General features: G+C 44.1%; 1 protein-coding gene across 3 annotated transcripts; it reads left to right on the top strand.

Moving 5' to 3' along the window:
* Positions 1 to 423: 423 nt before the first annotated feature.
* Positions 424 to 21660, top strand: TBC1D7 (TBC1 domain family member 7). Of its 3 annotated transcripts, XM_081085618.1 has the most exons (8): positions 453 to 694; positions 2003 to 2122; positions 3117 to 3197; positions 7602 to 7789; positions 12368 to 12505; positions 18824 to 18969; positions 19705 to 19834; positions 21064 to 21660. In XM_081085618.1, the coding sequence occupies exons 2-8, from the start codon at positions 2011 to 2013 to the stop codon at positions 21148 to 21150; spliced, it is 882 nt and encodes a 293-aa protein (XP_080941744.1). In that variant the 5' UTR covers positions 453 to 694; positions 2003 to 2010; the 3' UTR covers positions 21151 to 21660. The 3 variants fall into 3 exon arrangements, with proteins under 3 accessions (XP_080941745.1, XP_080941744.1, XP_080941746.1); XM_081085619.1 differs by lacking the exon at positions 3117 to 3197 and having other exon boundaries at positions 424 to 694; XM_081085620.1 differs by lacking the exon at positions 12368 to 12505 and having other exon boundaries at positions 462 to 694.
* The last annotated feature ends 3432 nt before the right edge of the window (positions 21661 to 25092 follow it).

The raw sequence follows: 25092 nt of genomic DNA, 5'->3' as shown, positions 1-25092 counted from the left end.
ATGGCAAGCTCTGAATAAAGTGCCTTTGCGTTTGGGGTTGGTCTTCATTTATTTCCACACACCACAAGAAAAGACAGAAAAGGAAAGAAAAACCAAAAACAAAACAAAACGGGTCCTCCACCAGACAGCTTAGCTCGATGCGTACCGTCCCGCGGTGCGGCGGTCGCCTCCAGGCAGGCGCCTGGGGGGCCAGGGCGGGGAGAGCACCCCGGGCGCGCACCGCTGGGACGGCCAGGACAGGTGGTCGCGAGATTCCCCGGTTACGAGTGGCCCCGGGGAGCGGGAGGACGGGTGTTCGGGGCGGGGAACACTGGCTACCTTCGCTCTCCCACGTGTCCGGCGCGGGGCGTCTCTGAGCCCCCGCACAGCCAGGGGGCAGCTTCTGCGCACGCTCTCCGCGCACGCGCACTCTCCGCACGGACCGTCGGCTGAGTGACGTCACGTCCGCCGAGGGCGGTGGTGGCGGCGGCGGCGGCGAAGGCGGCGGCTGGGGGCTGTTTCCTGGTTGGGCCGCGCCGGGCGCTGATGCCCCGCGGTTTCCCTCCGCCCCGCGGGCCCGCAAGCGCCGCCCGGGTCCCCAGGCCGGCCCCCACGTCGCCTGCCTGCCCGCCCGCCCGCCGGGCAGCGCCCCTGGCCTGGCTTCCGCGGCCGCCCCCGGACCACCTGGTCTGCACCCGGGTTTCCACCACTGGAGGTGAAGCGCCTTGGAGATGGGGCGGGGTCTTAGGCAGGTGCCTCCTGGGCCGTCGGCTGCACGGCCGAGGGCAGGTGTGCAATTTGCAGTATTTCCTCCAAGAGATCGCCTTTGCCGTGGTGCAGTCTGAGGCTGGTTTCTGTGGACAGCAGACACGTATCGCCGTGTAGCTGTTTGGATGCTTCTTTTAAATAAACCCCCCAGTTCAATGAGGGTTTTAATGCTTTGGAATTTTGTCCTTAAAAGAACATTTGGTCCCCAAAGCTCGGAACCCTCTTTCTCATTTTAAGCGAATCCTAATCTTTCCTGTGATTGCATTGACTCAGCATATCTTTTTTATAAGGAAGACCTTGGCTGTGTGGAACTCAAGCCTCCTGTGCCAGAATTTCTGAAACCTGAGGATTATGTTCTTTTTTGCACTCACACTTCAAGCATTTGGGTTGGGCAGTACAAAACTTTTATGGAAAATGTATTACATCCACTATATTCTCAAAACAGCAACCTAATTTGACCTTTTCCTGATGACTTGCCATCAACCTATGAAGGTTATTGTGAAAGAACCTAAGGCTATTAAACTTTTTGAGTTCTGAAGACAGATTATAAATTGTTATTCTGTCTCCAACTTTATGCCATAATTTATCACCCAGCCACATTCCTGCCCCTCTTCAGGTTTATGATTTAATGCTGTTAAGCTTTATGAGTTTTGAATTTTGATAATTACCTTTGGTAGAATTGTGTTTAAAGGAAAACTAAGTGAGGGACTTGTAGCTTTTTACTTTTTATAACTTAGTTTTTCCATTTTACAAAATGCCCATTTTAGAAAATACAGCTAAGCAAAAGAAAATTTAACATCATCTGGAGTTCCACTACTTAAAGATAACCATTGCTAACATTTCAGAATACAGTCTAATTTTTAAATGCATAGTTTTATAAAACAAGACCAGAATCATAGTGTATACTGTTTGGTAACACCTTTTGTATGACATCTTGTCTTCCTATTTCATATTTTTCTTTGAACATGTGGTGTGGCTAGGTGCTCTCATAAGTAAAATAGGATCCCTAGGGCTTGAACCTTGTGCCATCTACTTTAGCAACTCAGAGGATGCTGGTTTTATGTCTTGGTTTTTGGCCAAGGTGCATAGGTGAGGTGGTGTTAGAGTTGTGTGAAAGGAAAGATTTAATATTAAGTCCCATGCAAGGGCAGACAGTTTATTATATCAGATTCACTGAAAAGTTGGAGAAAATCATTGAAAAATTTTAATTCTTCCTTCTTTGTTTCTCAACTCACTCCCTCCCCCCTTCTCCAAGAATGAAACATGACTGAGGATTCTCAGAGAAACTTTCGTTCAGTATATTATGAGAAAGTGGGTTTTCGTGGAGTTGAAGAAAAGAAATCATTAGAAATTCTCCTAAAAGATGACCGTTTGGGTGAGTTTTATAAGTAAAATTAAGCCTACTGCTTCTCAGTCATCCCAAATGTTCTGAAATAAATGTTACCCGGAGGGCATCCAGAGGTATTTGTTACTTTATGTATTTTTTAGTGATAAAATGACTGCAGAATTTTATGTGTGTGTGTGTGTGTGTGTGTGTGTGTGTGTATAAATATATATATATGAAGAAGTTATGGATTTTTCAAGTTTATATTTCTACTGAGACAGAGTTAGATGGTTTTGAAAGGCCTCCTAAGAAATCAATTTTTTTTTCTCACATTAGACCCATATATTTTCTTTTCTCAATTTTCAGAGGTGTCTTCATAGCTTCTGGGTAAATTTACAACAACTCTTGCCGTGATTTTCCTTTATGGAAATACTGAGACTGTATTATGTATTAACATTTTCGTTTCTTCCAGGCCAGTAATAATAAGGTCTGTTCTGTGGTTGACTAAAGTAAAATAAACTGAACCATAGTTAAAAATAGTACTTTACATGCTTTTAAAGTTTCAAAAACATTTCCCACCTGATCTTTGATCCTGGCTAGACAGTCTGTGCCTTAAGCATGTCTGGTATTGTCATTCTCATTTGACAAACAGGGGAATTTAGATCCAGGACCAGTTGAGTGTGCTTTATGGGAAAATGTGGGATTTGAGGGCTGACTATGCCATTCACTTGCTGTTAACTCAGTCAAGTGGCTTAACTGCTTTGAGCTTCAGTTTTTTGCATCTTTAAAACAAGAACTAGCTAACAAGCTTGCAAAGTGAATTAAATGAAATAAATTCTATAAATAGTAGCTACTGCTAATGTTATTGTAAATGTAGTAATATATGCAAAATGTATTTCCTATGCTGTGAAACACTAATTGTTTTAAGTAATTAAAAACAAAGTATAGTAAGACAGTTGGTGGAACCCCTTTCTTACAAAACTTTAATGTGTAAACAATGAAATGCACAGAAAGCTTCTAACTATTGTGTTTTTTCTTCCTTTAGATATTGAGAAACTCTGTACTTTTAGTCAAAGGTTTCCTCTCCCGTCTATGTACCGTGCATTGGTATGGAAGGTGCTTCTAGGTATGAGACCAAGAATTAGAAATTTATCTTCAAAAATGTTCATTTGTCATTGAATCAGTCAGAAAAAGGAAAAGTTACTGAATATTGGGCCTAATCTTAGGAGACTGAGTTCCTGCTCACTATGATTGCCTTTAAGGAGGTGGCTTCAATGGGAAAACATTAAATATTACTCCTGAGTGTCAGTTTATTAATGATAGGAGGGAAAGTAAAGTATGTACCTGAGACAAGGTGGGGGAAGAGCACTGTACTGGGAGAACTAACTGGTCTAGGCTTTGCTGTCAACTGGGTAACCTTGAGGAAGACTTAGCGAGGCCTCATTTTTTGCTAAATTGACTTTTAGGTGTTAGCACTCAGTTTGTCGTTTCTGTGATTCCTAGTCATAGATGTATACTTGTTAGAAGCCCAGAGGAATTCAATTCCAGTGATGAGTGGCTAAGGAAGGAAAAGGGACCTTGCTCAGTTTCTGTGGAAGGAAAGGTATATCAGGTTCCACAAGTGACTGACGTTATCCCTTTTAGCCAAGGCCTTTTTTCCCTTAATTGCTGAGCCTGCTGAAATATATACCACCCTCCTTTTCTGTCTTAAAAAAAAAAAAAATTGACTGGCCTGTGTGGCTCAGTTGGTTAGGTGTTGTCCTGTGCACCAGGAGGTTGCAAGTTTGATTCCTAGCCAGGGCACATGTATGGGTTGCTGGCTGGATCCTCAGTTCAGGGTGTGCGGGAGGCAAGTGATCAGTGTCACACCCTCACATCGATGTTCCTCTCTCTCTCTGGAAATCGGCGGGCTAGTCTTTAAAAAAAAAAAAATTAGAGTAATCCTAGAATTTCCCTGTGAGTTAAATATCAGTATCCCCATTTTGCACTTGGGGAAAAGGATTGTGAGGCTAAATAACTAGTCTAAGGCCTTATAGCCTCTCAGTGGCAAAGCTAGGTTTTGAGCTCAGGTGTGTAGAGCCCATCTGAAGGTAGGATAGATTACAGACCTTGTCTTTACAAAATGTACTGTATTTTCAGGCCTTGGCAATTCTTAGTCCCAAGTCTGACTGCAAACCATTTCAGAAAGTACTGTATAATGACTTTTGTTATGCATCTTTGTACTTATATTTCTAGTAGGTCTCTGTGTAGTTGAAATCTAGAAAATGGTTGACAGCTATTTTAGTTTTCCCCCAGCATTTTTCTTAAATCTTAGTGTTTCCAGTAGTCATCCAAATAAGGATGCTTTTTAGGTGGCAGTGTAGATATTACCTATTTCTGTTGGGAAATATTATGTGTCTAACTAGAGGCCTGGTGCACGAAATTCGTGCACTTGAGGTTGGCGGTGGGGGGAGTCCCTCAGCCCGGCCTGTGCCCTCTCGCATTCCAGGAGCCCTCGGAGGATGTCCGACTGACAGCTTAGGCCCGCTGGGCTTCTGGCTGAGTGGCACTCCCCCTGTGGTCAGTGCATGTCATAGCGACTGGTCGTTCTGCCATTCGGTCTGTTTGCATATTAGCCTTTTATTATATAGAATAATGACAGTGGATTAATGGGAGAGGCACAGTTGTACTTTGTGACACTTCCCAAGTGCCAGGCTATCTGGCTTATTTCTCACCTGTGTTTCCCCACCTGTCTTTCTCAGGCAAGTCTTTGTTGTTATTTTTGTGGTAGAGGCCCTGGAGATTTAGGGCTGCCACGCTGTGTAAGAGACAGGCTGACTCCTCCTACATAGGCTGTGGATTACTCAGGGACCTTGTCATGCCCACTTCATGATTGTCGGGGGACTCCCTTCTCCACGTCCAGCATGGAGAGAGAGAGAGACATGAACCGGTTCTTTTAAGTAGAGGAGCTGGGGATTTAGAAATGAAAGAGACAGGACACAAAAATAGAATAAGCTGGGTCCGAGTGTGGTGTCTGCCCTCTGATGGAGGGACAGACAGACAGATGTGCTGCACCGGAAGTAAATTTAATATATGTATTCGAAGTAACAGGAAGTTACTTCACATCTGGGTGGGCCTTGAGTTAATAGGATCCATCCCCCTTAGCACCTGGGTGGGAAAGTCAGACTGAGTGGCGACCTAGCCTCTTGACTAGGACCGCCCCCAGGGCGTGGCTCTGCCTGCACTCTGGGTCCAGCCGACGATATTTAAAAAATGCCCGAATGTGCTAGCCAGCAGCCCTCCACACATGATATTGTTTTAGGTAAATATCAGAAAAAGACTTTCTAGGACTAGGTCTTAGAAAACAAATGTGAGGCTTGACATAGAACATTGTGCTGCCTCTAGTAGTATGATAAGGATTTAATTACACCCATTTAATCTGTACTGTTTTAGTCCAGATTTGGAGGACATTTTAGTGTATTTCTCTGGCTTTTCTGGAAGCCTGGCACAGAGCCCATAGCTAAGGTAAATAAAGGTTTATGTCAGGAAAAAGAACATTTAAGCAAGTTTGGTTGTAGAATTAACATAGCATCATGCTAGCTAGAGTCCTTAAAGCTCATCCAACTTTTGTTTCCCAGAATGTTCTTTAGAATACTAGATGTGCGGCATTTTGTACCAAAGAGCGATCCATAGTTAGGTGTACTAGCTAACACTTCTACTACCTTTCTAAATGCTTTATGTATAGAGATATATTTATCCATCACAACAGCTGTTTGAGAAAGCTATTATGATTCCCATTTTTCCGCTGAAAAAGCGAAAAGAGATCAAATGAGTTGCTGATGGTCACCCACCAGTTAATTGTAGAGCTAGAATTCAAACCCAGAAACTTTGACTCCGTAGTCTGTGCTGCTAGACCATTTGGTTAAGTTTAATGGGGCTGGAATAAATAAAATAACATGTTTTTCTTTATAGCAAAATTTAGAACCTTGAAAATTCATTCCAAATCTATTTGATCACGGCACCCTTTTCTCATGAAGACTCTAGGAGCTAGTGTCCTGCAAAGCTTGTTTGGTGAAATGCTTACCCCTCCCATTGCCCACCCTTGATAGGTGAGGGAACAAGGGCCCAGGCTGATGTTCCTCAGAGTCCTGCTGTTAGACCTGGGGCTAGACCTTCTGTGTCCTTTCCACTCTGTTTTCTCCATGCCATTTGTTTGTTAAAAAAAAAGCACATGGTTCTTGCTCCAAAGCTATCTTTAAGTGAGCTAATAAGTATAAAATGGCATCAGAATGTGTAACGTATAGTGGTGTTGTCAGTGCAGATTAGAGATTTCTGTGGTCCTGAAGGTAGGCTACATTGTGAGCAAGTTTCAGTTGTTGGGGAGAGAAGTATTTGATGGGTAATTGGTGGTTCTGAGATGAAGGGGGCTATATTGTCAGCTAGTGCTGCCATAACAGAATGCTACAGACTGGGTGGCTTAAACAATTTATATTCTCCTGGTTTTAGAGGCTTGGAAGTCCAAGACCACGGTGCTAACTGATTTGATTCCTGGTGAAGCTCACTTCCTGGCTTCCGATGGCCACCTGTGACATGGAACACCGGGGAGAAAGTTTCATGCCATGTCACTGTCTTCACATGGCAGAGCATAAGAGTGCTCTGGTACTTCTTCCTTTTCTTAGAAGGCGCTATCCCTATTGGATTAGGGCTCTACCCTTGTAACCTCATTTAACTTTACCTTCTTATAGGCCCTCTTTCCAAATATAGTCACGTTAGGGGCTAGGGCTTTCACATATGAATTTGAGGGGACACAAGCCAGTCCATAGCATGGGCCAAGTGGGAAAACTGGACGGGCCTCCAGGAGCTCAGAGTTGCCTAGGCTGGCAGCTGTAATTGAATTAAATCATTATTATAATTGATACTAGAGGCCTGGTGCATGAAATTCATGCATGGCGGGATGGGGGGGCGGTGTCCCTCAGTCTGGCCTGTACCCTCTCCAATCTGGGACGCCCTGTGGGATCGGTCCTAAACTGGCAGTCGAACATCCTTCTCACAATCCAGGACTGCTGGTTCTTAACTGCTCACCTGCCTGCCAGCCTTGATCGCCCCCTAACTGCTCCCCTGCCAGCCTGATTGCCCCCAACTGCCCTCCCCTGCTGGCCTGATCTCGCCCACAACTGCCCTCTCCTGCTGGCCATCTTATGGTGGCCATCTTGTGACAACATTGCACGATGCCACCTAGGCTTTTATTATATAGGATGGTTATTATCTTGTAATTGATATGGTTATTACCTTGAATTTAGATGACACGCTTATTCAAGGGCTTTATGATGTCATTTCATTTCTCTTTTATACAGTTGCCATTCAAATATTGAGGGTATTTAAAATTCTTTTATAGTGAAAATTTCTAATAGCGAATCTATATGGTAAATACCTGTGTGAGTTTTAGTTTAATTGTGATGGGTGGCTTCTTCCAGGATTCTCTTTAATGGAGGAGGGATTTGGATTGGTATCTCAATATTTTGTCCTTTATTTTTCCTGGATCTCTGTATAGGAATCCTGCCTCCACACCATGAGTCACACACCCAGGTGATGATGTATCGTAAGGGGCAGTACTCGGATGTTCTTCATGCTCTGAAAGTCATTCGCTTTGTCAGTGATGCCACACCTCAGGTTGAAGTCTATCTCCGCATGTATCAGCTGGAGTCTGGAAAGTTGCCTCGAAGTCCCTCCTTTCCACTGGTTAGTGTTACTTTTGTTTGACACTTAGCTCGACTCTACACTGTCCCATCTTGCCAGCCTTTGATTGCATCATGTTTTGCCTTAGAAACTTTCATTGGGTCCCCTTTGTCTATAGACTAAAAGCAACACATCTTTTCCCAACATTCATCTGACTCCCATCTGTCTAATTATTTCAGATACTATGTTTTATTTTGAAGTAATTTCAAACTTATAGAGAAGTTGCAAGAATACTATCAAGAATTCCCATATACTCTTTACCATGTTCCCCAGTCATCTACAGTTTTGAACATATGCTTTGTCATTGTTCCTATATATGTATACACTAGAGGCTCGGTGCACAAAATTTGTGCACTCGCAGGGGGTGGTCTCTCAGCCCAGCCTGTGCCCTCTCGCAGTCCAGGAGCCCTTGGGGGCATTCCGACATCCTCAGCGCTGCAGCAGAGGTGGGAGAGGCTCCCGCCACCACTACTGTGCTCACCAGCTGTGAGCCCGGCTCAGGGCTTCTGGCTGAGTGGCATTCCCCTTGTGGGAGCACACTGACCACCAGGGCACAGCTCCTGAGTTGAGCGTCTGCTTCCTGGTGGTCATTGTGCATCATAGTGACCTGTCTTTCTGCTATTTGGTCGATTTGCATGTTAGCCTTTTATTAGATAGGATATTTTTTCTAAACCATCCTATCTAATAAAAGGCTGATATGCAAATTGTTCCTTTGACTGGGAGTTTAACCAGGAGTTCAACCAGGGGGCGGGGCTGGCTGGCCAGCTGCCTGCGGACCCTCCCCTGGCTGGCCTTGCCCCTGATCAGCCTCCCTCCCCCAACCCCGATTGGAGCGGGCAGGCTGGACCCCACCCATGCACAAATTCGTGCACCGGGCCTCTAGTTTGAGAATAAGATACAAACATGATATTGCATTACTTCAGATTTCTTCAGTGTATACTTCCTAAAGATAAAAACACTCCCCTAGCTAACCAAGAAGTTGACATTGATACAATATAAACATCTACTCACTTCATTCACATTTGACCCAGTGTTCCAATAACGCCCTTTATTAAAACAAACAGTAAAAGTTTTAATTCAGAACCTTTTCAAACTTTCCTATCAAACTTTTACCCACTAATTTTATGATTTGTTGATTTAAAAATTTTTAATATTTTAACTATTCATTTGGAAATCATTTTAAACATAGAAAAAAGTTGTAAAAATAGTCTAGTGTTCCCATATACCTTCGTCTATCACCTCAAATGTTACATCTCACGTACTGTAGTATAATTATCAAAACCAGAAAGTCAGCATTGACACAACACTGTCAACTCCTTGGTGGGCATTACTGACATTGTGCTGATTGTCCCACTGATGTCCATCTTCTGACCCTGGATCCAGTCTGGAATCACACTTTATGTTTATTTCCATGTCTTCTTAGTCCCCTTTAATCTGGGACAGTTCCTCTGTCTTTCTTTGTACAAACTTTCATAACCCTGGCATTTTTTAAGACTACTGGGCAGTAGAGCATTGCTCAGTTTGGGTTTGTCTGATGTTTCCTCATGATTAAAATCTGGTTTTGCATTTTTGGCAGGAGTATGATACTTAGTACTGTTGCTGCTAACTTTGTTCACTTGGTTAAGGTGGTGTCTGCCAGCTTTCTCCAATGTAAAGTTACTATTTTTCCCATTATGATTAATAAGTAACTTCTGGGAAGAAAGTTTCATACTATGTAAATATCCAAACACTTATGATTCTTGCTTGAAACAATTTTGCTGATGGCCAAATAGTGATTTTCTGATTCCTTTATTCGTTTATAAGGAAGGTTTTCCCCTCTCCCTCGCTTATTTATTTATATCAGTATACTTTTATGTCTTTCTGACAAGTCCCCATCATTCTGAGCATTTTCTTACTTTCTGGTAAAAGAGATATTCCAGATTCATCTTGTGCTTTCCCTGTGTTGGACCTGGAATCAGCCACTCCCACCCCCATGGAGTGTGGTATTTAGAAACCAAGAATAGGGCACTAGATATGGTAATTCTTCCTAGTGTATCATTGCTTCTAGGCTCTCTCAGCAGGTGCAAGGAAATACGTGTGTGCACACACACATTCACGTACATATTCACACACACCTGTGTACTAGTAGAATATTAATAGGTTGAAAGAAGGCCTAAAATGAAGTACTTTTATTAGAATAGGAATTTTGATTTAACTTGGAACTTCTTAGGAGAATAGAAAGATACTTTGTTTCTTTTTTAGCATTAAAATCACTCAGCTCTTAAATCCTAGATGAAAATGTATTTTCATGTAAGATATGGTATTTGGAAACAATAGATTTTCAACAGATTTCACTTTTTATAAGATTTTTTTGTTGAAGTTTCCTTGAGGGTTTACTTTCATGTTCTGAGTCTTGACACGAAAGTTTGAGAAGTACCATTCTTCTGAATCCTAACATGCTGATTTGAGGGACATTCTAACGTTTTAGGTGCTTAAAGATAGAACAAAATTCTGCAGGTCTGTGTGAACACTTTGAAATAAAGACAATGCTTTTTTAGTCCTTTCCAAGTCAGTCAGTTTTTGGAAATTACCTTATTGACAATGTCTCCAGTTATTATGTGTGCTGTGTGTGTAACACGTTGTTGTGAAAGAAATGCTCCTCAGCACTGAGAATGTTTTTGGGTGGAGAGAAGCAGTGCCTGCTGGCGTGCACTGATGCTTTCATGGGCAGCCTTGGCAGTAGACCAGCGATGACGAACCTTTTGAGCTTGGCGTGTCAGCATTTTGAAAAACCCTAACTTAACTCTGGTGCCGTGTCACATATAGAAATTTTTTGATATTTGCAACCATAGTAAAACAAAGACTTACATTTTTGATATTTATTTTATACTAGAGGCCCAGTGCACAAAAATTTGTGTACTCGGGGGGTAGGGGGGTCCCTCAGCCCGGCCTCTGCCCTCTCGCAGTCTGGGACCCCTCGGGAGATAACAGCCTGCTGGCTTAGGCCTGCTCCCAGGTGGCAGAGGGCAGGCCCAATCCCTAGGTGCAGCCCCTGGTCGGGCTCAGAGCAGGGCCAATTGGGGAGTTGGGGTGCCTTCCCCTGTCATGCACAGAGCAGGGCAGATTGAGAGGTTGCGATGCCACCCTCAGTCACGCTCAGGGTAGGGCCGATTGGGGGGTTGGGGCACCGCCCCCTGTCACACTCAGGGCAGGGCAGATCAGAGGGTTGGGGCGCTGCCCTCTATCACCCACAGAGCAGGGCAGATCAGTGGGTTGGGGCACCGCCACTGTCACACTCAGGGCAGGGCCAATGGGGAGGTTATGGCTCTACCCCATCACACACAGAGCAGGGCCAGTGGGGGGAGGGGGGTTGGGGCGCCGCACCCTGTCACACATAGAGCAGGGCCGATCAGGGGGTTGAGGCGCCGCACCCTGTCACACACAGAGCCGCAGGGCGATCAGGGGGTTGGGGAGCCTTCCTCTGTCATGAACAGAGCAGGGCGGATAGGGAGGTTGTGGCCCTGCTCCCTGTCACACACAGAGCCGCAGGGCGATCAGCGGGTTTGGGCACTGCCCTCTGTCATGCTGATCCCAGTGCCGGGAGGCCTCTTGGCTCCGCTGATCCCGGTGCTGGGAGGCCTCGCGGCTCTGCTGATCCCGGTGCTGGGAGGCATATTACCCTTTTACTATATAGGATAGAGGCCTGGTGCATGGGTGGGGCTGGCTGGTTTGCCCTGAAGGGTGTCCTGGATCAGGGTGGGGGTCCCCACTGGGGTGCCTGGCCAGTCTGGGTGAGGGGCTGAGGGCTGTTTTCAGGGCAACTGAAGCTCCCAACTGCTCCTTTTTTTCTTTTTTTTTTATTCTGGGCCAGCTTTAGCTCTGGCTCCAGCTCTGAGGCCTCTGCTGCTGAAAGAAGGTATCTGGTTTGTTTGGGTTCTGTAATCGAAACAATGTATAACTCCAGCTTTGAGATCCCGGGCTCACTGAAAGCAGGTTTCTGGGGTTTTGTTTAGCTTCTATATTTGTTACAATGTTTCTTAAACTGCAAGCTCAGAGGCCGGCAAGGCAGGTGGGGAACGTTGGTTTCCTCCGTCACTGAAGCAAGCAAGCCTCATGTTAGTTTCAAGCTGCCTGGCTGCTGGCCGCCATCTTGGCTTGCAGTTAATTTGCATATCTCACTGATTAGCCAATGGGATGGGTAGCAGTCGTACGCTAATTACCATGTTTCTCTTTTATTAGATAGGATATTTAATTGCCATTTAAGAAAGAAAAATCAACCAAAAAAATGAGTTTACGTGTCACCTCTGACACGCGTGTCATAGGTTCGCCATCATTGCAGTAGAAGCTGGAAAACCTCCGAGTACAGCCCGAGCCTGGATGCTCATCAGTAGCACACCTTCCCATAGACTTATTTCTGTGGTCGCTCATTCTCACCTCCTCCTTGCTCCTCTCTTCAGTGAAGGATGGGTGCTTTTTGGTTCCACTTTGACTTATTAATGCAGCCTCTTCAAAGTTTAGGGGGTAAATTCTCATTTTTATCAAGGAAATATTTATTCCTCCCTTCCGCTCCCTCCCTCTTGAGATTTATTATTCATCTTTCAGAAGCCAGAAGATGAAGTGTTTCTTGCCATTGCTAAGGCCATGGAAGAGATGGTGGAAGATAGTGTCGACTGTTACTGGATCACCCGATGCTTTGTGAACCAGTTAAACAACAAGTACCGGGACTCCTTACCCCAGCTGGTGAGGGACGTTTTTTTGGCTGTTGGTGGGGAGGGGAGGAAAGGAAGAGGGGGGTGAGTAGTGGTACTGGGAACCTTAGGGAAATGCTCTTACCCCTTGGTGCTGCTACAATTAGGAGCAGACCCCCTCGAGTAGGAGTCAGCACGTGTTTTCTGTAAAAGGCCAGGTAGTAACGCTTTCCAGCTTGGCGAGCCAGATGGTCTCTGTGTCTCTACTGCAGTCATTCAGCTCTGCTGTTGTCACACAGAAGCAGCCGAGGGCACCACATAAAGGAAAGGTCATGGCTGGAGTTGGCTGCTGCGGGTCATAGTTTGTCCACTCCTGCTCTATAGTATTACTTAAAGCTGGTCTAGAATCCACTGGCTTTATCTAGAATTTTCCCTGTGTATGAGGTAAGGTTTAAGTTTGGCTGCACATAATAGGAAGACCCCCAAAACAGAAGCCTTATTGTTTTGTTTCCTTAAACAAGAAGTGCAGAGGCAAGGCGTTTCAGAGCTGGCATCCCAGCAGCACCGTTTCCATAGGGATCCAGGCTCCTGCCTGCGGCAGCGTGCTCAGGTGTGATCCTCCTTGGGCCCCCCAGGCGGATGCTGCAGAGACAGTGGTGACATCTAGGCAGGCAACAAGGGCAAGTTGAAGAAAAAAGCACAGGAGCACAAGGGGCAAGGTAGTCAGGCCTGTCCTTCTGTAACAGACTTTCCTGCTGCATGTCAGTCAGTGGAGGACAGTGTTGCCTGGCCGCCCATCTGCAGCGGAGGCTGGGAAATGTGCTTTCATTTAACTGGACCCACTGGGACCTCCCATTAACACAGGATTCTGTCTGCTGTACTCTCACTTGGGAATCCAGAGAACCCGATGGCATTTACTTCATCCGCATAAGCCAGTGGGCCTTTGACATTCTCTTTGTCGTTTCTTTCCTTATTTCTCTCATTGTAAAAACGAATCCGTCTTTCTTTTTTAAATCATTGAGTTTTATTTGAAAGTTCTGTTGAAGCAGCCACTGTGACATTGGGTTGCAGGGCCCGAGGAGGGGCACTAAGGATGAGCCCTGTGGCTCACTGCTCCAACTGAGTCAGTCAGCAGGGCAGCTGGCCAAGCCTTCAGCTCTGGAGAGTACTGTACAAGAGAGGGTTTTAAATATTTAAGTAAAATGTGATTTTTAGAATCTTAAAATTTAATTCATTTAGTTTATTACAATGAAAATAATTTAAGCATGGAATTGGAGCATCTGTAAATATAATGTTGCCTCATTAAATCAAGATGTCCAAATTATTCCACGATTTAATTAGCCTTCTTTCTTATTATTGGAGTAAATTCAGTAACATTTTGAAAGGTTCTGTTTAAAAATTCATCCTTTATTTTTGATAACACAGGTAATAGGCAGATACACTCTTGAAGCATTAAACAATCCAAATGAATCCTGTGTTCCCATAGATATGTGAGAGTACCTCCTCATCCCCCATTTTCTAAGAAGTAAACCCTGTTATCAGTTTGATGTGTATTCTTCTACACTATTTTATGTACATTAGGATGGATGAGTGTGTTTAGCGCTCATGCACATGAGTGTGCATGTTTGCATATACATACATATAATGATACATATTTTTAGATATACTAGTATAAATATTTTTAAAAATGTAAATATTACCACACTGCTCATATAACCCTGCAATTTATTTATTTATTTAAATATGTTTTTATTACTGATTTTTAGCAACAGATGAAGGGAAAGAGAGAGAGAGGGAGAGGGAGAGAGAGAGAGAGAGAGAGAGAGAAACATTTATGTGAGGGGGTAGCATGTCAGCTGCCTCCTGCCTGCCCCCTACTGGGGATCGAGGCCTCAACTCAGGCATGTGCTCTGACAGATAATTGCACCTGCGATCTCTTGGTGTGTGGGATGATGCTCAGCCAACTCAGCCACATGTGGGCCAAGGCCCTACACTTTATTTTTAATTTAATGTCTTGGAGGCTTTTCAAGTTAGTACAGATAGATCAGCAGTTTTCAGCCCTGAATTCCTATTAGTACCATATGGGAGCTTTTAAAAATTTCCTCTATACAGACCAATTAAGCCAGACTCTCTGGGGGTGGGGCCCCAGAATTGTAATTTTTCAAAAGCTCCAGGTGATTCTGAAGCTTGGCTTAGGTTGAGAGCTACTCATGTAGAACCAGCGTTTTTTTATTTCCTCATAGTATTTCTCGTTAGGAATTTGCCATAATTTAACATAATAGGTCCATGCTGACCTTCAACATGCCCTTATCCATGTTCCTTTGTGTATGCCTGTTTCGTGTTTCTCTAGGATGGGTTACCTATAAGGGGAGTGTGCACTTGAAGGAGAGACACATTTAAAATTTTAACTGCCAGGTTGCTCACCAACCCAATTTTGCTTCCTCCAAGAGATTATGAGATTTCCTGTTTTCCACTCCATTGACAGTACTTGATAGTATCTATCTCCTAAATTTTTGTTAATCTGATAGTGAAATGGTACCCATTTTAATTTGCATATCCTCATTTTCTAGTGAAGTTGAGCAGCCTTAAATATCTACTGGTCATTTTTATTTATCCACCTTTTTAATACATTGTTTGAGTCCTTCTTCATTTGTAAGAGTTAACGATAACTCTGGATGATTATCCTTTGTCTGTTATACATGTTGAAAATATTTCCTCACTGTCTGTTGTACAAAAATTTTACGTTTTGATACAATTGGATTTGTCAATATCTCTCTCTTGTTTTTTGCCCAAGTGCCTGACGTGGGCCCTAAGCATACAGTAGGGGCTCACTGAGTAGCTGCTAGATGAATAGATGAAGGGGTGAGTGGATGGATGCATGGTTGGGTAGATGGGTGGGTAGGTATCTAAATTTAATGGAAATTCCTCTCAGGGTAGTTAAGTTTCTTTTTGGTCTGGTTTTGCCTTCTATTGATGAGGTATGCTGTATTTTCTCCATAAAGTAAGAATTTAGGGTCATAGAAACATTGTAAATAACCAAAACCTATTATATGTAAAATATAATAATCACATCTACCATTTGCTAAGTACTAAAATTTCAGGTAATATAAACGTTATCTCCTTCCACTAAAAAAAAAAAAAAAGCATAAATGTAATTTCTGTTCACCCTTTTCCTTAGAATTAGCAGTAGCACATGATACCCATTTCTCTTCATCCTGCTGTTTTCACTTGATATATACTGGAAGTCATGCCATAATAGTATAGAGAGACATTCCTTATTCCTTTTCATGGCTGCATACTACTCCATTGTGTGTATATATGCTTGTTTATTCAACCCATCCTCTATTGCTGGCTATTTGGGGTGTTTCCTGTCTTTTACTATGATACAATGTTATAGATCAGTGGTTGGCAACCGATGGTCTGTGAGGTCCAAAAGGTTGGTGACTGCTGATACAGATAATAGTTTTATGTGTACATCTTTTCATATATATGCCAGTATACTTTTGGGATAGATTCCCTAGAAATGGATTGACTGATCATATGTTACTTCACTAGAAATATTCATATTCCTCTTCATAAAGCTTACACTCTTTTGCATCCTCATGACTAATGGATGAGCGTGGCTGTTTCCCACAGCTTGCCACCATGGTATGCCATTTTTGCCAATCTGATAGGTGAGAAACAATACCTCAGTGTAGTTTTAGGTTGCATTTGTTTTATTAACAACATGGAGCATCTTTTCATATGGGTAAGAGCCATTTGCATTTTTTCTATATAATTTGTGGCTTTTTTCTTTTCTATTTTTAGAAGTTCTCTTTACTTAGGGTACTCACCCTTTAAGGTTGTTTGTTAATCTGGGAAAATGCCCACAATATGTTGAGTACACAGAGCAAAATGCTGAGTTATATATTCAGGGTGAGCTCAACTGATAAAAGAAAAGTGTGTATGTAATGTATATAGGAAAACAAATGAATGCTGTACAACCTAAATATTGTCACTAGTTATCTTTGGGTAGTGTGACTATAGGTGATCTTTATGTCCTTCTTTATTCTTTCCTGTATTTTCCTTTTTTTTGTGTTTTGTTTTCTTTTTCTTTTTTTAAAAAAATATATTTTATTGATTTTTTACAGAGAGGAAGGGAGAGAGATAGAGAGTTAGAAACATCGATGAGAGAGAAACATCGATCAGCTGCCTCCTGCACATCTCCTACTGGGGATGTGCCTGCAACCCAGGTACATGCCCTTGACCAGAATCGAACCTGGGACCTTTCAGTCCGCAGGCCGACGCTCTATCCACTGAGCCAAACCGGTTTTGGCAGTGTGTTTTGTTTTCTTAATCCCCACCCAAGGATATTCTTTCCATTGATCTTTAGAGAGAGTGGAAGGGAGGGGGAGAGACAGAAAGAGAGAGACACCAATGTGAGACTCACATCAATTGGTTGCCTCCCACACAGGCCCCAATGGGGCCGGGGATTGAGCCTGCCCTTGACTGGAATTGAACCCAGGACCCTTCAATCCACAGGCTGATGCTCTAACTGCTGAGCCAAACTGGTTAGGGCTATTCTCTCCTATATGTTCAAGATTTCTTGTAATAAGCATATTATAAATCAGGAAACATACTTTAGAAGAATTTAAGACTGGCTAAAAGATGTACATTGAGTTATTATCAAGATGTTGATTAATACATTTCAAAATTTCATTTAATTCCAATATTTATTCATTGAATAGTTATATATTGAGTACTTATCATGCCAAGTAATGTTTTAGATACTGGAGAACTAGCAGTGAGCAAAACAGATACAGTCCCTACCCTCACTGAGCTTATAGTCTGATAAGGAAAAAGACAATAAATAGTTTTAGATCTTCACTCATCTATATTTTGTTATTTGTATTGCCTTTTGGAAGAAATTTTCTTTGCTGTGAGACATAATATATAAATATGTTTGTGTGTGTTTTCACCCATGTCACTTTGTGGGAAAAGCACACCTACGCGCCATTGGCAGGACCTACCAAAATTCTTGAATAGAGTTTCAGAGGTGAAAGGCTAGAGCAGGAGCCCTCTGGCAATCTGTACTTAGAGAAAAGCTCCTGTTTTGGGGAGCTCTGTAGGGTGTTCTTGAGAAGGTCTAGGAAATGTTAAGTAGGAGAGGTAAGGTGGATAAACAGAAAAGGTTAGAGATCCTCTGAACGAGAGAGTGGAGAACTGGACCAGATATTAATACGCGGGCCCACTTGGTGAACTCCTGTGCATTCTGTGGGCCAGCTCAGATGTCAGCTCCCAGGGAAACTGTTTTTGGCATCTAAAGCCTGGGTCAGGATTCCCAGCTAGGTGTGCCCACATCTGTGGTGATCCCCATCACAGCTTTATTACAGTGTGTTCTGGTTACCTCTTTCCTGGGCTCCTTAAGCTCCTCAAAGGCAGGGACATGACCTTATCTTTTCTTTTATTCCCTGTATGTAGCAGTGTCTGGTTATAATGGACACAGCGGGGTTTTGAATCACCTCTTTGGCAGAAGCATAGAGATGCAGGTATTTAGTAAAATAAACATTTGCATGCACTTGGTGAAAAGGTTGTGCTTTTCCAGATAGGGAGTATAGACTTTAGGGTTTAGCCCTTACAGCCCATTGTAGTCAGTGGACCTTAAATAGAGCAGTGTGGGCCAGGCGGATGGGGCCTGGCCTGGGGAGCCAGCTGTGTTAGCCTCTCCATCTTCTAGAGTTGGCTGCTGCTCAGCCTTATGTGGGAGAGGCTACCAATCCAGGTACTGTGTTCCCCCTGCGGTATTTATTCCTCTGATGACAGAGTTCTCAACATACATTTTGTTGGGTACAGAGCTCCTCCTCTGGACATTCCTGGTGGGTGGACCTCCTTGGCATGGTGCACAGTGGCACTCAGCACATGTGTGTGGTCAGTGACCCATGAGCCCTTTTCGTCTCCAGCTCTTTCTGATTCTTCCTAGTTCTCGCGCCCACTTCATTCCCATCCTGTTTCTCTGGTCCTCCCCTCCCCTTCTCCCCCTTTTCCTAGAGCAGCCAGGAATATCAAGGTCCTATCAAAGCTCCCCAGAACAATTGAATTTTGCTTTGGACTTTTGCCTTAGGCTGTTGAATCTGGTTAGGGCAAATAACATTAGGGTGACCAGCTGTTCACTTCAGCTGGGACAGTCCTGGGAAACCCCTCAGTCTGATGGGTAGTGGCTCCGGATATGCTAACTTGGGAAGCGCTGCATCACCAGTGACTTGGATTATTCTGAAATTTTGGTTCCTAGTCCTTGCTTGCATTCATCATGTACATGTTTTCTTCATAGGCTGTAAGAGTGGGTAATGTTATGTCACGGGAAGTGCGTAATCTCTTCCTGTTTCATCACTAGCCAAAGGCTTTTGAACAGTACTTGAATCTGGAGGATAGCAGGCTGCTGAGCCACCTGAAGATGTGTTCTGCAGTGTCCAGACTGCCTTACGATCTCTGGTTCAAGAGGTGCTTCGCGGGGTGCTTGCCTGAATCCAGTTTACAGAGGCAAGTATTTCTTGCAAACATACTGAAGCTGGAGTCGGAGAAGAATCCTGGTTTTCATGTGATCATCCCTCACAATATAAATTAGCTCTAGAACAACACAGTAATTTAAAGCTAACTTCTCTAGCAGCTAACATAACACATTATTCTGTTATACATACAATAATATTAATATTAATTTAATAGTAACAAACATTACAAATATTAGAATATACAATTATAAAAATTGAGAGCCCTCAATATGTCAGATGACGTATAATATTTACATCTGAAACCGTCTCCAGGAGTTTATAATGGCACAGCCTTTTTTTTCCAGGAGTGTGGTGAGTCCTAATCAAGAGAAAATATTGGTACTTTTTAGTTTCATCATGACATTGTGAGAGTGGCTGAAGGCAGTCAAGGGTAGAGACTCAAACACAATGTTCCTAGTTTAATGAAAGCACTAGTTTCAGACATGTCGTTCTGGTTATTTTGGAGGCCTGGCCCTTCCTCCCCAAGGTATTAGTTATACTGTAGCTGCAAAGAGGCAATACAGAGAGCATTACAGGACGATACACAACTAAGCATAGAGTGCAGTCCCATAAGAGATGTAGGAATTACCAGAGTAATTATTTTATAGCTCTTCTGTGAAGCTTATACTTAAAAAAGAGTGTTCTGATTTAATTTGTAATTTGAGATGTCTAGGTAAACAAATTTTAACCTCACCTAATTTGATTGTACATCTCTTCATTTTTGTAGGGTTTGGGATAAAGTTGTAAGTGGATCCTGTAAGATCCTAGTTTTTGTAGCAGTGGAAATTTTATTAACCTTTAAATTAAAAGTAATGGCACTGAACAATTCAGAGAAGATAACAAAGTTTCTGGAAAACGTAAGTATGCTTCATTTTATTTCATTTTGAATCCAGAAAGGAAGTCCGTTTAGCAAGCCGATTTTCCTATTCATTAAATTATTTCAGGGACATAACACAGTATGTTTTTACATTATAAGAAACAGATTTCCCCTGGAAACCGTGTAGCTTACAGTTGATCAGTGGATTGTAGTTTGCATTCTCTGTTTGGGGGACAATGGTCTGAGCAGCGAGACTGTCGCTGTGACACTCTGCCCGGCGGGGCTGGGAGGCTGGCGAGGAAAGGGGGAGGTGAGACTGTCGCTTTAGAATTCGTCATCCTCGCTAATGGAAGAGGAGTCCTGGTGTTTGGGGGATTTCGTAAGCCCTTTCATTTCTGTTACCATCGCTGTTGGAATCCCAGTTGGGTTTGTTACTGTGCTTACGTGTAAACTTAGTGCGTGTTGAGAACGGTCTAAAGCAGTGGTTCTCAACCTTCCGGCCCTTTAAATACAGTTCCTCATGCTGTGACCCAACCATAAAATTATTTTCGTTGCTACCTCATAACTGTAATGTTGCTACTGTTATGAATCGTAATGCAAATATCTGATATGCAGGATGGTCTTAGGCGACCCCTGTGAAAGGGTCGTTCGACCAGGGTTCGGACCCACAGGTTGAGAACCGCTGGAAAGGAATCAGCTTTTCCCTCTGTGTATCTCAGAATATCTTTAACCAGGCAAGAGGCAGAGGTGAGGAGGCTTATGCCTGGAGGAATTTCACTGGATCCAAAATCTGTTCTTTTATTTTTATCAGTCAGTATTAGCATTTGAACACTGGTCCGATAACTGATAAGTACCACATGCATTGTGTTGAATAAATTACTCACATTATAATAATTAATGGCTAATAGTGCCAGAGCTGTGGCAAGTGTTTTTCATGGATTATTTTATGTAATCCTGTAACAGCCCTATGGAGTGGTCCTACCATCTGCCCCATTTTAGAGATAGGATCTGAACCCACGTAGCTTAGGTAACCTGCCCAGGTGCACACAGCTCGGTGGGCAGTGCAGGATTTGAGCCAGGCTGTCTGAGTTCCTTAGCATGTCCTCAGGTGGCCTGTGAAGCAGAGATCCTGGCAGCAGCCTTTTATGCGATCACTTTCTGGAAACCAGTGAGAACTCCTGTGGCAGTAAGGTTTATGCCCAATGAGAGAGGGAGATGCTGAAGGTATAAGCACTGAAACCTCACGGAAACTGGTTTGCTTATTCACAGATTCCCCAGGACAGCTCAGATGCAATTGTGAGCAAGGCCATCGACTTGTGGCACAAACACTGTGGGACCCCAGTACATTCAGCCTGAGTGCCGTGGACAGCCCGCCAGGCCTGCACCAAGTGTTCTTTGTGGGATGGTCTAAGCCGATTGAAACAGGATTCTTGCTTTGTGCTCAAAGTGTAATTGCTTTTCCAGTAAAATTATATAATTAAGATGCCTGGGGTGCTGTGCTGTGGAGCAGCATCTTTTGGTTACACAGATGTACAAAGTTCCACTCTGAATACAATTTAGAGGTGGTTGGAGTTTCCAAAGCAGTTCAGGGGAGGCGGGGGGATGGTGTCAGGGTGGGGGTGGGGGAGGGCGGCTCGGGTAGGTGCTTTAACAAGCAGTGCATGACCACACCCTGCCCTGCTTCTCTCTAATTAGCACCAAGCCAGTGACTTGCTAAGGTCTATTTCTGGAATAAAGAATAACTTCCTTTTGTTCACAACTCTGAGTCGGCTTTTGTTGATGTAGCAGCACTTGTTTAAATCTAAGCTGACTGCTTTCTGAGGCTTCATTTTGCTAAGTAGGTTTAAATAAAGGACTTGCATTTTTTTTCTCTTTGTCCCATTTGTAATGAAACAGATAATGAACAAAATATGTCTAAATTTACCTCCCAGGAGAGAGAATACTTGTTGATATTTTGTTGGCCTCATGCTTTTCCCTGGTGGGTCATTAAGTGTTGGGTGGCCTTCGGGAACCACTGTCACCCAGAATAGGAGTGGGGGAAACAGCAGGTTCGAGTTAACAGCTGGTGACCCAGGCCCTGTGGTACCACATAATGGTAGCTGCTCACTGGACAGTGGCAGGCTCTGGGACTGTGTTTAAGACCCATTCAGCTATCAGACATGCAGGAGCCTGAGTGGGGAGCTGGATTCCTCACCCCACCCCACCCAAAAGAGGAGGGAGAACTTGCATTTATGGAGTTATACATATGAGCAGTCAGTCCTCTTAAATGTGTGAAATAACTGACAAAAATGAGTTCATAGCAGCCTGAGTTGTTAACCAGCGTGTCCTCCTGAATAGAGCATAACTAAGAGTATTTAAGGTGGTTTTCTTTTAACTTTCATCTGAGGATATGTTTTTATTGATGAGAGAGAGAGAGAGAGAGAGAGAAACATTGATTGATTGCCTCTCGTACACACTCCCACCAGGGATCAAGCCTGAAACCCGTGTATGTGCCCTGACTGGGAATCGAACCCATGACTTTCGGTATATAGGATGATGCTCCAATCAACTTAGCCACCTGGCCAGGGCCTAACAGTATTTAAGTTTTTAAAGCAACAATAAAGAAATACACTCAGATTGAGGGACATCTGTAATACTATCAACAATAAAATTAAATTAAAAAAAGAAATATGCCTTCTTAGATATAACATAAATACAATATAGAGCTTACTTACATTGTTATTCCTACACTAGGGGCCCAGTGCACGAGTTCATGCACCTTGAACTGTGGTCCATGAAGCTGCGGTAGGCACAAGGGCGGGTCTTGGCCCATCCTCCACTCCCCCGCCTGGCCCCTCCTGCCGTGTTCCCCTGTCCCCTGTCTGCCGGCAGCTCTGCTCCTGCTGCTGCCGCTCCCATGCGCTGACAGTGCTGGCCCCACTCGCACCTGCTGACGGCGTGGAGTGATTGGGGCCGGTGCCAGCAGCGGGTTTGAGAGGCGGCTGCTGGCCCTGATTGCCCCTCAGGAGCAGGGGGAGGTGGAGAAGCCCTGAGGGGCAATTGGGGCCAGCAGCCACCGCTCACACCTGCTGACGGTGCCAAGCAATTGGGGCTGGCACAGGGTGCTGGCAGCAGATGTGAGTAGTGGGTGGGACCACAGTGTGTGGGAGCAAAGAATTTTTAGCAACCACCAGTGGCTCGCCCCTATAACAGAGACCAGTGCCCCGCCTTGGTCTGGCATCCCCGCTCACCTGCTCCACCATCCTGCCATGGCTGGTGCCCATCATGTTCCATGTTCTGCCACCTGCTGCTGACACTCACCATGTTCTGCGTGTGCCCCCTGGTGGTCAGCGCACATCATAGTGACTGGTTGTTCAGTTGTTCCACTGTTTGGCCTATTTGCATATTAGGGTTTTATATATATAGATTACCTTTATATTACAATTAAATAAACTATAAAGTTCATTTTTTAAAAAAATACACTCAGAAGAAACCCTCTTAAAGCCCTACAGTGAATGCTTTCCCTTTATTCATTGATTATTCTGCCCTGAAGAACAGTTGGGGTTGTAAGAAAAAAGCATGATTGAATTCCTGCTCCAGTGTCTGCTCTCTGGTGATCTTGCCCCCAAGAATATGTGAAATTCAAAGAGACGTCATAAAGCAATAATAACTTTATGTCTGTTTAATTTATGCACCAGATATCATTTGTATAAGTATTTAGTAAAATAGAGTTTAGAAAGTTAGGTGATGTTAGTGAATCTCTATTACAGAAAAAAGAGAAAAAAAAGAATTAGCCATCTCTCAACAAGGGGATAATTTCAAGATTTTTGATGCTGTTTATGCCTAAATGCTGGGAGGAGACTAGGGTGTCCGAGGGGAAGGGTGGGAGGCAGGGGAGACCAACCTGGGGCTGTTGGTGGGGAGGAAGCTGAGGGGCTGAGTGTGGGTCCGCACAGTCGGGGGAGGGTCCGGGGGAGCTGGAAGGGGGGACCGCTGCTGTCCTGCTGAGGAATTGGACCACGAGCGCCGCGTGCTGCAGGTGGGCCTGCACACCTTCGGCAGAGCCTCTCTGGCTACAGGGTGTCGGGTGGGAATTATTTTTTAAGTGAGTCATTCTGAAGCCATCAAGAGAATTTTCTTTATTAGAAAACTAAGCGCTTCACCTCAGTAGGAGGGTTTTGAAGACATACTGTGAGGACAGTGATAGAACTATGAGGATTCAATTTCACTTAAATACCAGAATTCTCTTTAGCTAAGAGCTAAGTATTTTGAAAATGTTTCTGTCTACTTCCTTTGGTGAGAAGCACAGCTCCTGATAAAATAACCCCCTACTTCCCTTTATGCAAACTTTGGTCAGGATTCTGCAGAATTCCTCCTCTGTGTTAAAGCCCAGGGGTGCTATTGTAGCCAAACTTGTGGAGTTCTCCCTTGGAAAACATCATTAAGTGTACTTTCTAGTCCTTCCCTTCTACAGTGTTTTCTTCTTAAACACAGGTGAGAGAATCTCTAAGTCTGCTCTGATAGGAGACTCCGAGGGAGTGTGTGTGTGTGTGTGCGTGTGTGCACGCGCGCCTGTGCATGTGTGCGCGTATATGTATGTGTGTGCAGCTTCTGCCCAATAACAGGTGGACCTGGTAAATTGTATGTACACAGGCTTGTGTATGTGTGAGGCTACTTCAGAAATGAGGTCAGGGTTCATTCACACAAAGTGCTTTTTTTCGTTCATGGGAAGTTTGCCTGAAAATCGTGGGCAACACTGAGTGCACATGGTGTGTAAAGAGCGCTCTGCAGGCCTCCTCCCCTGCTGCTCTGGGGTGAGAATTGCTAAGAATCCTCCCTTGCTCTGACCAGCCTCTGGCATGCGTGGGTCATCACCTCCTTACCGTAACTTGAGGGTTTCTTTTTTGTCCCTGAGAGAAGAATCTGGAGGGAAGTCTGTGGGGATGAGGAGGATAAAAATAGTGTCTGCTGAAGGTGACAGCCTCTGCGGGGGCTGGGAGATTTCAAGCAGGAGTGGTGTCCTGAGCTCTTCAGTCAAAGGCAGTCCTTGCGGGGTTGTGGGTGGGGGTGCTGGCAGGGCGTCCAGCTCTGCATTGCATCTGGCCCCGTGGCAGGGAAGGGCTTTGTCTCCAGCTGGCTTTGGCAGGGCTGGAGGACATGTTCTCTGCTCTGCCTGATGGGAGCGTGGGAATTTTTGTAGCAGGAATTGGTGGCTATCCCTCTGGTGGGTGAACAAAGGGCTGTTTCTTTTTCAGAGCCTGTGCCAAATGAAACTGCTTGTGGCTCTTGGCAGAAACTGCCTCTGCATCAGCTGTTGCT

Source organism: Myotis nattereri (genome assembly GCF_964212035.1).
Source record: "Myotis nattereri genome assembly, chromosome: 3".
Classification (NCBI taxonomy): domain Eukaryota; kingdom Metazoa; phylum Chordata; class Mammalia; order Chiroptera; family Vespertilionidae; genus Myotis; species Myotis nattereri.
The sequence above is the reverse complement of the archived record's forward strand: the minus strand, read 5'-3'. Positions and strand labels throughout refer to the sequence as shown.